The sequence below is a fragment of the Beta vulgaris genome, chromosome 8 (assembly GCF_026745355.1).
Source record: "Beta vulgaris subsp. vulgaris cultivar EL10 chromosome 8, EL10.2, whole genome shotgun sequence".
NCBI classification, from domain to species: Eukaryota; Viridiplantae; Streptophyta; class Magnoliopsida; order Caryophyllales; family Amaranthaceae; genus Beta; species Beta vulgaris.
The window spans coordinates 12,261,811-12,281,961 of record NC_079209.1 but is presented as its reverse complement, the minus strand read 5'-3'; the positions used below and the strand labels follow the sequence as shown (position 1 = coordinate 12,281,961).

The following is a 20,151-nucleotide window of genomic DNA, read 5'->3' as shown; positions in this document are numbered from 1 at the left end:
CTCATAATCCCTGATTAAAGTTAATCCTCATGTAAAGTGCACTTAATTAGGAATAATTAAAAGTTAGACTTGAAATTGGAAGACCACGCAAAGGTTGACTTGTTTACAAAAAATTTTCCTATATGATATTGTTTGAACATTGTTGTAACACCCCCAAACTTCTTTGTTTTGGAAAACTTATTGTAATATAAAACTCTTTGAGAAACTTGAGAGTATTACCGCCACGTGATAACGTTAAATGCTTTAATATTAACTACTAACTGAACTTTAACTAATGCAGCGGAAATAACTTAAATAACTTCTCTTTATTAATATAACTTTAATGTACAACTATATAACAATGGAAATAAAGAAAATAAAATAACAACTCCTTGACTAATTATGATTCCTCACTAGCCCCCCCCCCCACATGAAGTATGAATCAAATCAACGTATAAAATCTGCTCGCCAAAATAGGGTCATCACAGGGACAAAGCCATAAAACAAAACAAATAAAAGCGTGTCAGTAAAAATTCTGAGTACATGTATATGCGGAATATTAAACACTTTATTTAATTAAACATTGAAATATTTAATTTCGAAAAACCTTTTTGGATACTTGATAATACTTGTATAATATAACGTATATAATCTTGATAAAAATCGTTTTTTCTTGCCTAGATACCTTTCCTAAAGTGTGCACTCCCCAAGTTTAATGTTCCTTACTAAGTCTATTACGAGGGGTTACTACCTTATCCACATGATTTATAAAAAAAATACATGGGTAAATAATATAATGGCTACCGTTCTTGGCTTCTTGCTAATAAATAACAAGCCGTTGCCTCTTTATAATTGCAATCATAAAAGATCATATATCTAATATAAATCCTTCTGAAATAATTCTCCTTTAAAAAGAATAGTATAACTTATAAATTTAGACATATAAAAGCATAAATAAAATAACTTGCTTAAGAGGTAACTTTTGAAAAATAATAATAATTCAAAACAACTCCTTTTTAAATATTTAAACATGAATCTAAAGATCAAACTCCTTCTAAAATATTTGAATATAAATTCAAAGATCAAACTTTATAATTATGTTAAACGAAAGACATAATTCAGAGTTTATAAATAAAATTTGTAAACATTCAAACATGTTCATATAAAACAGATGCAGTTTATAATAAAACTCATAAAAACATGTATTTCAATCCAAAATATCTTCCTAAAAGCATGATACTGCACTTGCAAAACAATTATTAGAGATCTACAAATACACGCACCTTGAAAATTAATAACTACTGGGAGAGAAGAGAAAAGAAAGAGAGTTTGAATTTGAGAAAAGAGATGTATATCTCAAATTTGGTGTAAAAAATATGATGGATGTAGACTCCTATTTATACTAGTTGGATAGGTAGAATCGGAATAGGAATAGGAAACTAAAAGATAAATATACGAAAAAGGATAAACTAATCTAGCTAAGATATAACTAATATTTACGATTATCCAACTAAGATTAGGAAAATATATAAATCATCCCATAATACATAATTATCTAAGATAAAATAAACTTCATATTATTCTAAGAAGATACTCTACAAGAAAAACCCTAGCCCTCTCGATCTCTTGTTTCTCTCTAAAACCCTAGCCTCCTCTACCCCTTCTTCATCAGTTAGGGGCTGCCATGGATGATTTCATCCATGGTAAGCCCCTTTTTCGCTTTTATTTTCAGTTTTTTATTTCATTTTCTTGTTTTGAAATTAGTATCTCTTTATGAGATTTCTTCAAACCCTATTATGGGGTTTTTAGTCTTTGTTGTGGAGATCTCCTTCTCCCCTATGGGAGTTGTGAGTGTAGTTTTTTTGTTTTTAGGTATGAGAAATTACTCTTATTGGTTGAAGTTCGAGACTCAACATGAAGGTATTGGAATCTCAGATGCGGTTAACTTGGTTCGATCAAGAATGCTAGCTCTTCCCAAACTATGTCAGAATGATAGACTTCCTCATCAATAGCTGTTTGATTCAGCAAATACAAGGGGGCTGCGCTGTATTGCTCGATTTGGTTCATTATAGTTTCTTCGAAGACGAATTTGATTTAATCTTGTTTAATTGTATCTTGTTAATCTTTAATATTCATTGTAGATGTCGTTTGACCTTCAATTAATGAAATTTCTCTTTAAAAAAAAATCTAAGATAAAATAACTAAAAGATAAGAAAAGAAAACAAAAAGTAACCAAACATCATCAAACAACCGCGTGAGGATGCGGCCAGATTAAACTTTCTTTCTTTTTTTAATCTTTTGTGAAGCTTTTTTCCTTTTTTTTCCTTTTTTTTTAAATCTTTTGTGAAGCTATTTCCTTTTTTTTTCTTCTTCTTTTCTTTTATAAACCTTTTTAGATTTCCTTAAAACATTTTTAAAATTTTGTTACCAAAGTACTTGGGTTTAAAACTAGTAAACTTAGGTCCAACATCTATTTGGACTACAATTTATTTTTAGATACTCAAAATCTTTTATAAAAGCCTATTTTAAAAGCCTTTTTAGTAAATAACAAGCCTTCTTAGTAAATAACAAATCTTTTTAATAACCATAAAATTTCTTAAAATATAACCATTAACTTACCAAAAATGGAGTATTACAATTGTAAATACGAACGATTTTGTTGTAAGGATATATCGCTAACTTTTTTTTATTGAAAATTCTAATTAATTTCGTGATCGATTGTGTCAATATATTTTGCCAAAGTTATTAATGGTGATTGCATATTCCATATTTAACTTATTTCGTATGGCAAGTAAACATTGCATTGATTCTCATTTTTTGTAAAGAAAAAATATTATTTAAATTTATTAAAACATATTCTAGTCATTTCAAAAGAACACCACACATCCTCCCTTCCCAACGGATTAACAATTTTGATCCTTCGTTCATATTCTTACTAGCTTTTTATGCACGCGATGCGTGCGGTGACGACATTTTTAGGCCTAATTATTACTAAGTAGTAAACAAAAAGAAAATGCAATTTAGTATTTTAAGTTCACCTCCATTTTGTGAATAAGATTCTTTGAAATACAATCAAATAGTACTTCTTCTACATTCTGTTCTTTCTTTTGCAGTCATTAACTCTTTTGCATTTAAGTAGCATTACAGTATTACTCCCTTAGTTAAACTTATCTCTATTGAACAAAAAAAAATTGAGTCCATATTATCTGTTACGTTGAATTTCCAATGCAACAATATTATAATTTGGCTAATTTATACTTTGATCTACACTTGTATTTGAAACCCATATTATAATTTGGCTAATTTATACTTTGATCCACACTTGTATTTAAAACCCAAAATTTTGAGTGACGTGTTGTAGCCTGTAGGCACATCCTTCTAGAATTTTAACAAAAAATATTTCACTACCTTTTCCACTACTACTTGGCAACATCAGCATAATTCCACTACTTTTGCTATTCATTTTTTCTCTCCTCTCACTACAAATCTACAAACCATATTTTCAAGTAACCTAGTTCATCAAACTATACACTATACGATAAGAAAATCAGCCTTTTCAAGTATTAACCAAAGCAGTAGATCTAATTCATCGAAAATCCATCAGCCGTATCAACCACTTTTGAAGGAAGCAAACCAACTTCAGTTTTTTCTTGGGTCAATTTTCTAACAAAGAAAGGTAATTACTTAAATCAACTAACTTCAGTTTTTTCTTGGGTCGATTATCTATCATCCCAAAATTTAATCCGAAAAGTATGAATCAATTTCAGTTTTTTTCCCTTGCCTAACATCTAAATTATGATTTCACAAACTTATATTTAAAATTTTCATCAGTCTCATATTTAAATATTATATTTGAGATAAAATTATAAATTTTCATACACAATTTGATATTGGAATTTAAAAAAAAAAACAAAATTCGTTTCTTTTATCTTGTTTTCTGATTTAACATGAAAATGAATTAAATTTAAATTGTATAAAAGTCCTTTTTTTCCATTTCAAAATTTTACAGTTGTCTTGGTGCTTAATTTCACTATTTGTTTTCGCAAAATAATGTAATTTTTTTTTCTGAAAATGGTTTTAGCAAAATATATTTAACTTTTTTCTGAAAATTGATTTTTGCAAAAATCGTTCGCGAAAACTTTGATTTTGTTTATTTTTTTTTAAAATTTATTTGTGAAAATGGTTTTTTTGCAAAAGTTATGAGCAAAATTTTTTATATTGGAATTTTTTTCAAAAAAAAACTAAATTTGTTACTTTTATCTTGTTCTCTCATTTCATGTGAAAATAAAGGGTTAAATTTAAGTCCTTTTTAACTAATTGCTATCATCTCCCTTTTTTCTGTTAGTCGCTACATAAAAATTGCTATTGTTTTTTCAACTAATTTGAAATAACTTGGAAGATTAAAAAAATTATGTACCTTTTTGAAAGTTTGCAATTCGCCGATGGACAAATGTGTGATATCTCCGTCGAAATTTTATGTTTATTTACAGATTTTTATGCATAGCGTGTATAGGTAAAGAATAATTTGTAAGTGAAATTTGTGAGTTCTTGAGAACAATCATTTGTGAGTGAATTTTGTGAATGTTTTTTTTTTATGTATTTACGCCCTACTATATTAGTTTTGGTTTGTAAGTTAATTTTTAGTTTTTTGTAAAGTATAGTGATTTGCGGGATTTCTTGAATGTGATTTAGAAAGGGATTTGTAAAGTTTCCTAATATAAGTGATTTGGGAGTGATGTTGAAATTTAATTTTTGGTAGCTTTATTTGAATCCCCATTTTGGTACTGATATTATTTCTGTAATTTAATAAGAAAAAGAGGAGCAAAATAGTCAGTTCAAAAGAGGACACCAAGGTCCCCTTCCCTTATGTACTCCGATACTATGTATCAAACATTCAAACGGCTCGTTACTGCTGAAAGCCAAATCAAGAGTTTGTCGTCCACTTCGATACTATAACACGCAAATCCTTCTCCACATTTCACATGAAACCCCCCCTCACAAATGCGGAATGCCCCTCATTGACAGACCCCATTGCTACCGTTTTATCAAAACCCTCTGCACAAAATCACCAACTCCTTCAGCAACTTCATCTACTTGGAGAATCCAATCCCAACAACGCCAACTTATCTCACAAATTTCTTCCATTCTCCTTCAAAGACACAATTGGCAAACCCTTCTTAAAACCCTCAATCTCTCTCCTAATATATCCCCAACAATATTTCTTCAAATTCTCCAAAGAATCCAAGAAAACCCACAAATTTCTCTCAATTTCTTCAACTGGGCAAAACTCAATCTTGTTAAATTTCAATCAAATCTTTTAATTCACTGCAAAATCTTTCAAATTTTAATCGGGTCTGGTGAAACCCAACCTATTAAGCCCATCTTGGATTCCTTCATTGGGGTGGACCCACCAACCCATGTTGTATGTTCTATGATTCAAGCTTGTAAAGGTACGAACTTGCACCCTCTTGCATTTAATTCAATTATTGAGTGTTATGCTCAAAAGGGTTTATACTTTGATGGATTAGAAGTTTATATGAAAATTATATCATATGGTTATTTACCTGAAGTTAGTTGCTTGAATGCTATGCTTGATCTTTTAGACCATGCTGGTGAGTTTAGGTTGGCTTATTGTTTGTATGGTTCAATGATTCGGAATCGTATTCAGTTGAACATGAACACTTGGACTGTTATTGCTCGAATTCTATGTAAGAATGGGAAATTTGAGAAAGTTGTGAGGCTGTTAGGTTCAGGTGTTTGTAATTCGGAGATTTTCGATTTAGTGATTGATGGGTATAGTAGAATTGGAAACTTTGGAGCTGCAATTGACCAAGTAAATGAGATGTGCAAAAGAAATCTTGAGCCTGGTTTTTACACTTACGGCTCTATTCTTGACGGAGCTTGTGATTTTGGGGATACAAATGTTATAGATACTGTTATTTGCGCGATGAGAGAGAGGAGATTGCTTCCTGATGATCTTTCATTGGAGTATGATCATGTTATTAGGAAGTTTTGTGATATGGGGAAACCATATGCAGCTGAATTTTTTCTCAATAGAGCACAAGATGAGGGTGTTGGGCTGGAAGAAGCAACATTTGGGTCTATGCTAAGAGCATTTTGCAAAGGAGAGAGATTAGATGAAGCAATAGGGTTGTATCAGATAATTTCAAAACAGAATGTTGTGTTAAAGAAGTCTTCTTATAAGGAATTGGCCGAAAGTCTTTGCAAGGGAACTCCATCAGGAAACTTGAACCAGTTGTTAATACATTTAATCGTGAAAGGGTATATCCCCTCTTCATCAGGAATCTCCAAGTTTATTATGAAGCTGGGTAGGAAAGAAAACTGGAACGAAGCAGAAACTCTATTGAATTTAATGTATCAAGAAGATATGTTTCCTGATTCTGCTTGTTGTTGCTTATTAGTAAAGCATTATTGCTCCTCAGGTCAGATTGATTCAGCACTGTTGTTGCACAGGAAGTTGGGAAATTCAGAGATGATATGGAATGTCACAAGTTATAATGTACTCCTACGCAAGCTTTTTACAGAAGAAAGGGTAGATGAAGCACTCAAAATATATGAATGCATGAGAAGCAATAATATATTGAATAGGGCAAGTTGTTTAGTAATGATCTGCGGACTGGCTCAAGTAAAGAAAATGAGAAAGGCGATGCAAGTTCATGATGACATGTTGAAAATGGGGCTGAAGCCGAGTTCAAAAACGTACAAAAGCCTGATATCTGTTTTTAGATGATGGCTTTAGCTTGCTACACTTTGGAGGGACTAGGACTATGCTGCCTAATATTTCTTTTTCTGTATGATCTGCCAAAAGATTTTTTGCTGACCGAAATCGTTATGATTTTGTGTTTGTCTAAGATTCACGTGGTCTTGTTGTGTGGCATTGCTGATTGAGATATTTCTCTCTGTGAATTTATCTTCTTGATTGAGATCGTCACAGTATGTCTAGGAGTTGACTAATTGGCTTCACTGGTTTCAATATCCAAGTAAATGTTCATTCATAGCTCATCGATAAGGTTAAGGAATCTGGTATAGTGCTTTGGTGATGTTGAAACTTATACACAAAGCTAAGAGTTTGATCCTGGATGGTGAAGCATTGTTCTTAGAATATCCTCTAGATTGATTGATGGCATTGATGATTATAAATTGTTTTTTGTCCCTTGGTGAATGAAGTGTCTAATGTTTATGGAGGCACCGGATGACAAACACTATATAGACGAGCAGTGGGCCAAGGTTTTCTGCAGTTGAGGTTTTTGTTACTTGGGGTTCGGATGATTGTCCTACTCACCTTCTCGGTACCACTGCTTGTTGCTGGTCAGGAAACATTGAAGTTCATCGTCATTTATGTATGGTTTCATCTACTTGAGATATGGAATGGGCCATAACTCATAAACATGATAACTATTGGGGTTTTTTATGGTCCTTTTGAATGTTCACCAAATTTCTTGATCAATCATCATCAGAACAATAATATGTGGTCTTTTTTGATCTTGTTTGTCCTGTGTTTCCTGACTGTTTGGCAATGGTCAGGAAGTTATCAACCATGTCTAGTTAACATATCCCTGGTTAACATAGCCCAATCAGTTTTAATCAATAAAAACCAGTTTAGAAAATCAACAAAAATCAGTTTTAATCAATAAAAAACAGCTTCGATGAGTAAAATTTAATTTCAACCTTTCGATCAGTAAAAATTAATTTTATTTAGTAAAAGTACGTTTGGGTAGTAAAAATAATTTCAGTACAACAAATAAACAGTGCCTTTCTCGTCGTTTCTCTTTTGCCCCCTCAACCCATATCTGGGAGTGTGTTTCCACTCTAAATGGTCAAGATGCGGCATGATTAATTGGGATTCCCTCATTTGTTTGATATCATATAAAGTTCTGGATTATATTTTGTGGTGGCAGAAACTGCGTTCGAAATTTGTGGATTATATTGTTTCCATAACCAATCTGAACACAGCCAATCCCAGTACTTGGTCAGTTGGTTGTGCTTTCTTTGCATAGAAACTATGGACATTTACTAAAATTATCACACTATTTGCTGATTAATTTGCTTTTTTTTTTTTTTTGTAGATTCCAGTTTTTTGACATGGACTGCCAAACTCCACAGTCTTGTTGCATGAATATATGTCTAACAGATGATCTCTTGGCCGAAATATTCTGTCGACTACCACGCCTTAAATCAGTCATTCAGTGCAAGTGTGTCTGTAAGCAATGGTTAAGTTTGATATCTCAACCCGAATTTATAGCTCGTTATATTCATCATAAAATCAACAGTCACTGCATGTAGAAGAACATGAAAAAGGAGGAAGTGAAGTATTACTTCCATTTGCACTTCACATTCATAGTCGCAATCAAGATGCCTTTGTTTATACAAGCAACCCTGCCTTAACCTCTATTGACTATTGCCTCAGTTTAAAGCCAAGTCATGGAAAATGTGCAGCATGCTGTTTCATGGTAAAAGCGTGTTGCAATGACCTGATTCTGTGCAGCAGCCTGCTAGAACTTGATTTTTACATTTGCAGTCCTCGCACCATGCAATGGTTTCAGCTGCCTGCACCATCTTGAACAGAAGACTTTTGCTTGGCTGGTTTAACTTGTGAACCTTATTCTCTGTTCCATATAGACACCGGCTCTATTGCTCTCAGTACTTCATGTCAATATAATGTGTGTTGTGTCCTTCCTGGTCCACATGGACCACACCTCTTGACTCAACTCAAGATAGAATTTTTTCTTCTGAAAGTGGCATTGGGAAGAAAGCAGTCTCATTGTTGCCAAGCTGTGGTACTCGATTTTACACTTGCAACTATAGAAGTTGCTTTACATACAAATAGGGTGGTGTATTTTACTCAAAATATCATTATAAGTTTTGATCCGTACAATACATGTGAGAAAGATGTCTTTGAATGCCATGCCATTCAGCCAACTCTGCAGGATGCTCCTAGTCCATGTTTTATGGATTATGTTGGAGCTCCCGAGCGGAAATTATCTCTTGTATGGAACTATGCATGGTATGTAGCTCAAGAATCACAATACACTGCCTAGTGCTTACATGTTAAAGGTTTGGGATCTTAAGAACTATGAGACTGGAGAACAGTCCATGAAGCGAATGATTTATCTGGCATGATTTAGAAAATCTTAACAAATTTGAAGAAATTTGGCAGGCTGAACTTTTTTCCATCAACCAAAATGTTGCTGCTATTGTGTTGTTGAGGCTGCATGAAAAAATTGTTGAATGCAATTTGCGGGAGAAAACATGTAAGTTACTCTGTAGTTGTAGCCTTCCTGTTCGAACATGTTATGGTCTTGTTTTCCCATGGTGGCATTAGAGAGTAATCTTTGGTTACTTGAACTGAATAGATTATATTTTTTTTTTTTCGACAAAGGGTGAAAAAGTAGAATAAAACAGAAGGAGGTTAGCTTTTCCTTGCCATAGTGGCGAGATTGTGAGCTAATTTGACCTCCTCTCGACTTACCTTAATACAAGAGATAAAAAGGAAGCTATTAGCCTCTCCTAATATCCCGGATGATGCTGTCTATATTTTGGTTTATACTACACTCATTTTTCAGAGCCTTAACGACTTCTTGATTATTCGTTTTTATTATGAGACCCGCACTTCGCCACTCCATGTCCGTTATAGCCTTCAGAACTGCATAGGCTTCCGTTTGCACTGCAGAGTTCGCAAAGATCTTTGCTACAGCCTGTTCTCGAGGGTCGTTATTGATGTTTTTCCATGCAATGGCCGCTTGACATTTGTTTGCATGCACTTTATTCTTCCAAGCACCATCCACTACAAGAGTCTGAACAGTTGAAGCGCCCGTTTTTCCTATAGACCATTTCATCTTACTAGGGTTTCCTGTCTCCTTGCAATCCTCCCCTGGGACTGAGCTCTCTATCTTGGGCTTCTCCTCTTTACCAGCTCGTAACGAATGCTCTGATATTATACTCATTATTCTTCTCGGGTTAGGGGACATGCCTTTAAATATCACTTCATTTCTGTGGCACCAGATTCCCCACAGGGTAGCCACAAAATCTGTTTCCATAGGTATCCCTTCCTCAGCCTTCCTTTTCTTGAACAGGTTCAAGAAGTTCTTGATCCATTCCCTTAAGGGAAGGATAATGCCATTCGTGGCCACAATTCCTAAGGAGCAACTCCAAACTCGTTGTATAATATGGCAATCTCGAAACAAATGTTCCAGGGACTCTTTTTCCTTGCTGCACAAGCAACAGGTAGCATTGATCCCCTTAATTTGTCGTTTAATGAGATTGTCAGATGTTGGCAAGGCATTGTTGAAAATTTTCCATAAAAAGTGTTTCCACTTTGGAAAGATATTTGATTTCCAGAACTGAATCCAGAAAGAAGATTTTGAGACTTGAGTTTTATCTTCTCTATTAAGGAACCAATAGCCAGACTTAACTGAGAATTCACCTGACTTAGTATAACTCCATCCAATCCCGTCCTCCATCTCTTGTTGAGGAATATGTGTGGCAAAAATCTCTCTTGCATCCGAAGCTGAGAATAAGGACCAGATTGTTGTTGGCTTCCACTTTCTGCTGCTATCCATCAGATCTGAAACTTTCATAATCTGATTTCTCGCTTCATGTTCAGCCGGAAAAATTGGCTTACAATGACAGTTAGGGTACCACCTATCCACGTCAATGTTAATAGATCTCCCATTACCTATTCTCTTGAACATCCCTCTCTTAAAAGCTGAACTAGCCTTAAAAAGGCTGCGGAAAGCGAAGGAACTATTCTTTGGAGATTCGTTATCCATAACCAATTGGATTGGATCTTTTTTGTATCTAGCCACATATAGTTTATGGATGAGAGAATCCTTCCTCATATGTATTCTCCATGCTTGGTTGAAGAGCATAGCCTTGTTTGTGTGGTCAATATTTTTGAAACTTAGCCCCCCTTCAAATTTATGGTTTTCGAGCAATTCTCTCTTCCGCCAGTAGATTGGAGTTTTATCCATTGATGAGGCCCACCAGAACTTCAGCAGCATAGAGGTGATCGACCTCGTGATTTTCTTGGGCAGCAAGTAAACAGAAATGATGTTTGACGCCAGGGAACACAGGATAGTGTTGATGAGAATAAGCTTCCCTGGTTGCGAAAGGTTAGAATATTTCCACGAAAGAATCTTATTTGCTGTTTTTGAGATTATGCTTTTGAATGCTTCCGAAGATCGACCATCTACTTCCATTGGGCATACGAGGTAGGTCCCAACTTTGTCCTTATCCAACACTCCCAAAGGTTTCCTCATGATTTTCCTGAACTTTTTCGGCATGTTAGGACTGAAAACAACATGATGTTGGAGTTTATAATAAATGTTTGTGAAGGAAACTCAAGAGTTGCTTCAAAAGAGAATTTGAAGAGTCCCACATTGATAGAATAACAGGTAGTGTAAAGGGTTTATATACATTACTCTTTTTATACCCTTTGAGTTGTGTGACAAAAGGACTTTTAGTGGGCATGTGGTGAGTGGAGTCACCACACGCGCGCGCCCGCCCGGTCCGGGCCAGGGCCTGGGCCATGGGCCTTGGGCCTTGGGCCTTGGGCCTTGGGCCTTGGGCCTTGGGGAATAAACTTAACTTAACTAAAGTTTTGGGTTAAAAATCTGTTGTTTTTAGCCAGTAATTAGGTTACCGTTTTTTCCCGGATTTCCTCCCTTAATGAGCCGTTATTTCCTAATTACGGGCCATTATCTCCTCCCACTAAGTCGGCTGGTAACCACGTTTTAACCCTATTATCCTTTTATAAATACGTAGGTTACTGTTCTCTTTAACACACAGAAAATCATAAACACCTTCTTCTTCTTCCTCTCTCAAAAATATCTTTCTGGGCAATATTCAAGATCGTTCTCAATCTGTTTTTCCATCTACACTGGAAACTCAGAGACCGTGTACCCCTGGAGGTTGATTGCTAAGAGGCCGTGTGTTGTAGCGGGGCAAATTCAACTTTAGGGCAGTGAATTCTTCACGCCACGGTTTTCCAGATAAGTTAAATTTATATTGTTAGCGGTTTTAGTTCCTACATTCTAAAGTTGAATTTTTTCCGAAATATTTGTTTTATCCCGGAACTATGGCTGCTAATATTCCTAATGAAGGTACCCGTATTTAAAATGCTGTTCCTATAACCAATCCCTTTGTCCCTGATATGTCGAAGTTAGAACCTTTTGATGGGAAAAACTATAGGATGTGGTCTGATAAAATGGAATTTTTCTTGGGTCAGATTGGTGTTGATTATTGTTTGTCTGTTGATGTTGCTCCTGAAAATTCTGTTAGGGATTTCGTAAAAGATAATAAGACCTGTCGTGGGATGTTATTGCATTATATGACTGATTCCCTTTATCTGATTTATAGTAAGTCTAAACATGCTAAGGAGATTTGGGATGGTTTGAATGCGAAGTATGGGACTGATGATTTTGGGACTAAAAAATATGCTGTAGTCGTTGGTTGAAATTTTCTATGAATGATGAGAAACCTGTCCTTGATCAAGTTCATGAGTATGAACATTTATGTGCTGATATTGTTGCCGAGGGTATGGCTATTCCGACCTTTTCCAAGCCAATTGCCTTCTAGAAAAATTGCCTGCTTCTTGGGAGAATTTTGTTCATTCCTTAAAACATAGGCAGAAAGATTTTACCCTTCAAGAGTTAGTGTCCCATATAAAAATTGAGGAGCAGAACCGTATCCAAATAAAGGGAAAATCAGTTGATCATTCTTCTAGTTCTGCTAATCTTGTGGAAACTAAGACTGCTGCAGGTAAAGGACCAAAAGGCAAAGGTCAAAATCAGTTTCATGGTACCAGGCAGAATAACACAACTTCAAGGGAAAAGGCAAATTTAAGGGTAATGTTTTGTGTGTGGTAAGTATGGGCATGCTGCCAAGGAGTGCCGTCAAAGGAAGAAACCCCAGTCAAATCCAAAATGGCAAACCTCAAGCTAACCTTGCTGAAGATGATGATGTCATTGCTGCTGTGGTGTCCGAGGTAAATCTGGTAAGCAATGTTTCAGAATGGATCGTGGATACTGGTGCAACCCGTCATATTTGTGCCAACAAGGAAGCGTTCCAGGAATACCAGAAAGTTCCAGAATCAGAGTGCATCTTCATGGGAAACTCAAGCACTGTGAGTGTTTTAGGCAAAGGAAAGGTTTTCCTGAAATTAACATCCGGGAAAACCATTGCTTTGCAGAATGTCCTGCATGCTCCTGATATCCGCAGAAATCTCATTTCTGGTTCACTTTTAAACAAAGCTGGGATTAAGTTATCTTTTGAATCTGATAAACTTGTATTAACCAGAAATGGTATTTTTGTGGGTAAAGGCTTTTGTAATGCTGGACTTTTTGTTTGGGATGTTGTTATTGATAATAAAAACTCTGCTGCTTCTGTTTATATTGCTGAGTTATTTCTTTATGGCATTCTAGACTAGGTCATGTGAATGTTGCTATTAAAAGGCTAAAACAACTTAGTCTTATTTCTGACTTTAGCAATACTTCTTTTGATAAATGTGAAGTGTGTGTAGAAGCTAAGCACCCTAAGAAAGCATTCAACAAAAATGTGTCCCGTTCCTCTACTTTATTAGAGTTAGTCCATAGTGACTTAGGTGACTTTAAGAATTCCATGAGTAGGGGAGGAAAGAAATACTATATTACTTTTGTTGATGACTTTTCTCGTTACACTAAGGTTTATTTATTGAGTTCTAAGGATGAGGCAGAAGAAAAATTTCTTATTTATAAAGCCGAAGTAGAGAACCAATTGGACCTTAAGATTAAAAGGGTGAGATCAGATAGGGGTGGAGAATATGATGGTACTTCCCTTAAGAAATTTTGTGAGTCTAATGGGATTATTCATGAGGTTACAGCCCCTTAACCCCAGAACAGAATGGAATAGCTGAGCGGAAAAATAGAACACTTAAAGATATGATGAATGCTATGCTTATTAGTTCAGGTATGCCTACTAATATGTGGGGTGAAGCTATCCTTTCTGCTTGTTATGTCCTTAATCGAGTTCCCCATAAGAAGTTAGATAAAACTCCCTATGAATTATGGAAAGGCTTCAAGCCGAATTTGGGATACCTCAAAGTGTGGGGGTGTTTGGGAAAGATAGGACTTCCTGACTTTCAAAGGAGTAAAATTGGACCTAAGACTGTAGATGGTATTTTTATTGGTTATGCGTCTAACAGTGCTGCATATAGACTCATTCTTAAGGATGCATCTGGTTTTGGTCCGATTAGAGAGTCAAGAGATGTTGAATTTTTTGAGCATATATTTCCTATGAAAGTTAGTTTGCAATCATGCTTGCCTGCTGCATCTTCTTCTGTTTTGCATCGTGACATTGCATCATCTAGTGAGACCTTAGAACCTAGAAGGAGTAAGAGAGCTAGAACTGAGTCTAGTTTCGGACCTGATTTTATTACTACCTTTCTAGCTGAAAAAGAGTGCTTAGATGAGCAAGATATCAATGCTTTTGTGTTAGAAGAGAACCCGAGAACCTATGCTGAGGCCATGAGATCGGTAGACTCAAGTTTTTGGTTAGAGGCTATTAACAGTGAAATAGAGTCTATTATGAGTAATAACACTTGGGTTTTGACTGACCTTCCTAGAGGTTGTAAGGCATTAAGCAGTAGGTGGATTTTTACAAAGAAATGCAAGCCTGATGGGTCTTTGGATAAGTATAAGGCTAGACTTGTAGTTGGAGGGCATCGCCAAAAACAAGGGTTAGACTTCTTTGATACTTATTCTCCTGTGACCAAGGTAGCCACCATTAGAGCTTTAATTGCACTTGCATCTATTCATGATTTAATTGGCATCAAATGGATGTGAAAACTGCATTTTTGAATGGTGAGTTAAACGAGGAGATCTATATGAAGCAACCTGAAGGATGTGAGGTTCCTGGTCAAGAGGACAAGGTATGCAAGCTTATTAGATCTTTGTATGGTTTAAAACAAGCACCAAAACAATGGTATGATAAATTCCATCAAACTATTACTTCAAATGGTTTTTTGGTAAATGATTCTGATGCTTGTGTTTATTCCAAAATTGATGAACTTGGTTGTGTTTTCATATGTCTATATGTGGATGATATGTTGATCTTTGGGACCAATATAGACGTAGTAAATACAACTAAGTGCTTCCTAAATTCTGCTTTGAGATGAAGGATTTAGGAGAGGCTGATGTTATTCTTGGAATAAAGATTACTAGAACTTCATATGGGATATCTTTAAATCAATCTCATTATATTGAGAAAATATTAAAGAAGTTTGATCAATTTGATTGTGTTCCTGTGAAAACCCCATATGATTCTAGTATTCATTTGAAAAAGAATAAAGGTGATAGTATATCACAAGAACAATATGCAAAAATAATTGGAAGTGTAATGTTCTTGATGAATTATACTAGACCTGATATAGCTTATCGTTAGTAGATTGAGCAGGTATACTCACAATCCTAATCGGGAGCACTGGGTTGCCTTGATTAGATTGTTGAAGTATCTAAAAGGCACTACCAATTGGGGTCTACATTATCAAAGGACACCTTGTGTTCTTGAAGGATTTTGTGATGCTAATTGGGTGTGGATAATGATGAGATACAATCTACTAGTGGTTATGTTTTCACTCTTGCTGGAGGAGCTATATCATGGAAATCATCAAAACAAACATGTATTGCCAAATCTACAATGGAATCTGAGTTTATTGCTTTAGAATTGGCAGGTCAAGAAGCTGAATGGATAAGGAGTTTGCTTGCTGATATTCCATTGTGGGGAAGCCAGCTCCATCAGTTTCTATGCGGTGTGACTCGCAAGCAGCAATTGGGGTAGCGAATAATCAAGCCTATAATGGAAAGAGAAGGCATATTCGCTTAAGGCATGCCATAGTTAGAAATCTAATTAGAGAAAATGTGTTGTCACTCGAGTATGTAAAATCAGAGAGGAATATTGCTGATCCTCTCACCAAAGGCCTTTGTAGAAAAATGGTGCTGGAGTCAGCACAAGGAATGGGTTTAAAGCCTATTGGTGAGTGAATTGTGATGGATATCCTTCTTAGGAATTCCTAAGTTCAAAGGGTCAAACGAAATCACAAAACAACTCAAGTTATTATGTACTACTACCATTCCTATTAATAAAAGTGATGTAGTATTTTGTTTTAAATTACTGTTATATGTGTAAGGTTGAGTATAAGCTCTTAATAAGTTCATAGCCTTATTTGAGTGGTTTGTGACAGTACAAACTTGATGAACTTACCTATGTGAATGTGGGGGTTACGCCCAATCCCCTATGAGAGTCCAAAGGCTTAGGCTCTCTAGAGCATTCACGAGAATCCAGGCTAATTGTGGGGCATCTATATTATATTTGCGAGAACGTATCTTGATTTGAAAAAGGTTGAGTGCGCAACTATGTTTTGCTAACATCATGAAAGGTTCAAAGAGAAATCTACCTCTTATGACAGTAAGACATATTTGTATGCACTAAGTGTCAATTCAAGTCCATAAGACATTGATACTTCAAAACTCAGTATCTATTGCCCAGATCATCTGTTTTCAGCCCTATTTTTTCCTGTTTTCCTCTTTTGAATCATGTGTGGGATTGTTGGAGTTTATAATAAATGTTTGTGAAGGAAACTCTAGAGTTGCTTCAAAAGAGAATTTGAAGAGTCCCACATTGATAGAATAATAGGTAGTGTAAAGGGTTTATATACATTACTCTTTCTATACCCTTTGAGTTGTGTGACAAAAGGACTTTTAGTGGGCATGTGGTGAGTGGAGTCACCACACGCGCGCGCCCGCCCGGTCCGGGCCAGGGCCTGGGCCATGGGCCTTGGGCCTTGGGCCTTGGGCCTTGGGCCTTGGGGAATAAACTTAACTTAACTAAAGTTTTGGGTTAAAAATCTGTTGTTTTTAGCCAGTAATTAGGTTACCGTTTTTTCCCGGATTTCCTCCCTTAATGAGCCGTTATTTCCTAATTACGGGCCATTATCTCCTCCCACTAAGTCGGCTGGTAACCACGTTTTAACCCTATTATCCTTTTATAAATACGTAGGTTACTGTTCTCTTTAACACACAGAAAATCATAAACACCTTCTTCTTCCTCTCTCAAAAATATCTTTCTGGGCAATATTCAAGATCGTTCTCAATCTGTTTTTCCATCTACACTGGAAACTCAGAGACCGTGTACCCCTGGAGGTTGATTGCTAAGAGGCCGTGTGTTGTAGCGGGGCAAATTCAACTTTAGGGCAGTGAATTCTTCACGCCACGGTTTTCCAGATAAGTTAAATTTATATTGTTAGCGATTTTATTTCCTACACATGAGACTTGTCGAAGTTTATCATTTCCCCCGATTTCTCACAGAAGATGGAGAGAACGTTTTTTATTGCCCAGAATAGATTATATAGAGTAGGTTACTTCAAATATGCGAATAGATTATATTTTGCTTCAACATCTTGTAATAACGTTGGTATTCATAGTTACTTCAGACTTGTTTCAGTTTTCTTTGTGTAGCTAATCAAGTATGGCCCGTCGATGGTTCGAGTTTGTGCCTGAACCTAGCCCAATTGACCAAGGCCCTCTTGGTGTTGTGGTACTTTTATTATGGGAATTGAAATTTTTTGATGTTTGGGTCTTCAGAGCAACAATACGCTCTGAGGTGAAATCACTAGGTTTAGGAACCTTGACTTCTTTGCATAGGCACTGGGAAGGAGCTTTAAAGGTAACCCCGATTCTTGAGTACCCTGACAGAGAGCTCATTCTTGACACTTTTCAAATCAATTTCAGAAGTTTTCATAACTGTTTCACTGTTTCTAGACCTATGCTCAATAATATTTGAAATATTTGTCTTATTTCTCTGTAAGCAATTATAATTGTCATCCTTCCCCTGATAGGACACTTGTAAGGACCTTCTTATTTTGAAAGGACACTTAGAGCATTTACAATGGGTGGGTGGATTTTTGTTGGTCTTTGTAGTTTTTCCATTCTCTCTCCTTTCCTCCTTCTCACCAATTCATCTTTTTTTTCTCACAATGGCTAGACTAGTTCTACTTGGCTTTCTACTTGTCTCTCTTACTTTTGGTATACTCCATCATATACTCTCTTTCCTATTGAAAATGTTCTTATTTTTATATAGAGTAGATAATTTTTATTCATGTTTTAATTAGTGATATATTAATTAATTTATATACATTTTGAATAATTTTAGGTCGGAGAAAGTTATTAGAAAGAAAAGTAGGTTGTGAAAAAATATGATAAAATATATCAAATTTAGGCTTAATTTATAGATAATTTTTTTTATAGCTGTAATGTAATTTTTTAAAAAAAATTATAAGCTGATTTTATTTACTTTAAAACAAAAAAACAATCTTTTAAAAAAAAAACAGCAACAATAAAGCAATATTGATACATATGGCAATACCCCATTTGTTGCTATGCACACCATCCAAGGCATGGTTGGTTTAGAATTCCAGACCAACCAACTCCAAAGGCCAATTGCTCAAATAGTAAAGCTAAGTAAAGCTAGCTTTACTTTTTGCTAGACCAACCAAAACCAACCCCATTGCTCATGCTCTTATTAGGTTTATCAAAAAGCCATTTAAAACAACTACAATGACAAGCTATAACAACTTGTAGCTTTGTGTGCCACATCAGATTTTCAAACTATAATATTCCCAAGCTACAACCTCTTCCATTGGAAAACTACAATCATTTTTAGTTTTTGTAGGTCTTACATGTCATCACCATATCAAAATTTTTTGATATACGATTACAATCATAATTTGTTATTAACTTATAAAAATAATAAATTGTAGAAATAAATAACTTTTATTCCAAATTTAAAAAATTCATTTAAAAAAAATTAAAGTAACAGAAATAATAATTAAGATACAACGTAATTAATACATAAATACGAAAGCGAGATTACATTAAAAAAAAGTACTACATATTGATTTTCAAATTGCGTCCAAATGTGCTCCACTAGATCCGTCTTGAGTTGATGATGTTTTTCTCTGTCTCGAATTGTTACATCTCTTGCCAGATATGATTCAAAATCCTCAGTATGTCCTTGTCGGGTATCATCACAATCAATTTGTTGTGAAAAATCTGTAGAGAAAAGTTTCTTGAATATGGGTGTCGCTCACCTTCAACATCATATTATGCAATATGATGCAAGCTTCCATAATATTATGAAGCTTGCTTTTATGCCAAGTTCGCGTCAGACCACACACTATTGCAAAACGAGCTTGGAGTACTCCAAATGCTCTCTCGGCATCTTTTTTTGCACTTTCATGTTTTTTTGTTTAAACAAATTTTAGGATCTTGAGGATGTGAGAAGTTCTTAACAAATGCAGTCCATTCAGGATATAAACCATCTGTAAGGTAGTACCCCATGGTTTATGTAGTACCATTACCATTAAAATCAACTTATGGAGCTCTACCTTGTAATTCATCTTGAAATAAGTTTGATCTACTCAATACATTAAGGTCGTGGTTGGACACAACCACACCAAAATATGCATGCCATATCCAGAGATTCACCGAGGCAACTGCTTCAAAGTATGATTGTGGGATGACCATGATCACCTCGTGTATATTGGCCTTTCCATGCTACTTTACAATTTTTCCAGACCCAATGCATGCAATCAAGGCTTCCAAGCATGTCTGGAAAGCCATGACAATCTTCTTGCATTTGAAGCAGTCGTTGCACATCATCAACATTAGGCCTTCTCATGTACACCTCACCAAATACACATTGATAATAGTTTAACAAAATATATTTTAACATTCAATTGTCGTACTTTCACCGATTTGTATATATTCATCAAGTATATCAGTTGGGGATCCATATGCAAGCATGCGAATAGCTGCTGTGCATTTCTGCAATGGCGACAATCCAAGTTGTTGTGCAACATCTTTCCTCTGTTTGAAATAGTCACAACGTTGTTCAACAACATTTACTATCTTGACAAACAAATCTCTCCCCAACCTGAATCGCCTTCGGAAAATGTGTTCCGGATATACCGGATTGGGAGAAAAATAGTCGTTGAAAGGACGATCTGCACCACCTTCATGATCCCGTGGAATCATTTTCCTGGGCGGATTTGAAATATTTTCAATTATTTGGAGCGTCATTTGCTCATCTGTTTCATCCAAAAATCATCATCCATATCCT

General features: G+C 35.4%; 2 protein-coding genes across 3 annotated transcripts; one reads left to right on the top strand and one right to left on the bottom strand.

The window, feature by feature from the left end:
- The first annotated feature begins 4,890 nt into the window (after positions 1–4,890).
- On the top strand, positions 4,891–9,520 carry LOC104882861 (pentatricopeptide repeat-containing protein At4g21170). 2 transcript variants are annotated; one of them, XM_048635374.2, is made up of 2 exons: positions 4,891–7,340; positions 8,067–9,520. In XM_048635374.2, the coding sequence occupies exon 1, from the start codon at positions 4,988–4,990 to the stop codon at positions 6,728–6,730; it is 1,743 nt and encodes a 580-aa protein (XP_048491331.2). In that variant the 5' UTR covers positions 4,891–4,987; the 3' UTR covers positions 6,731–7,340; positions 8,067–9,520. The 2 variants fall into 2 exon arrangements, with proteins under 2 accessions (XP_048491331.2, XP_019102747.3); XM_019247202.3 differs by having other exon boundaries at positions 4,891–7,969.
- A 10,237-nt stretch (positions 9,521–19,757) lies between these two features.
- Positions 19,758–20,066, bottom strand: LOC130589834 (uncharacterized). The gene has a single exon (XM_057391430.1). The coding sequence runs from the start codon at positions 20,064–20,066 to the stop codon at positions 19,758–19,760; it is 309 nt and encodes a 102-aa protein (XP_057247413.1).
- Positions 20,067–20,151: the final 85 nt, after the last annotated feature.

Excerpts from the sequence above, each read along its gene's own strand:
- LOC104882861 (XM_048635374.2), top strand. The coding sequence starts at position 4,988 with ATGCCCCTCATTGACAGACCCCATTGCTACCGTTTTATCAAAACCCTC.
- LOC130589834 (XM_057391430.1), bottom strand. The coding sequence starts at position 20,066 with ATGATTCCACGGGATCATGAAGGTGGTGCAGATCGTCCTTTCAACGAC.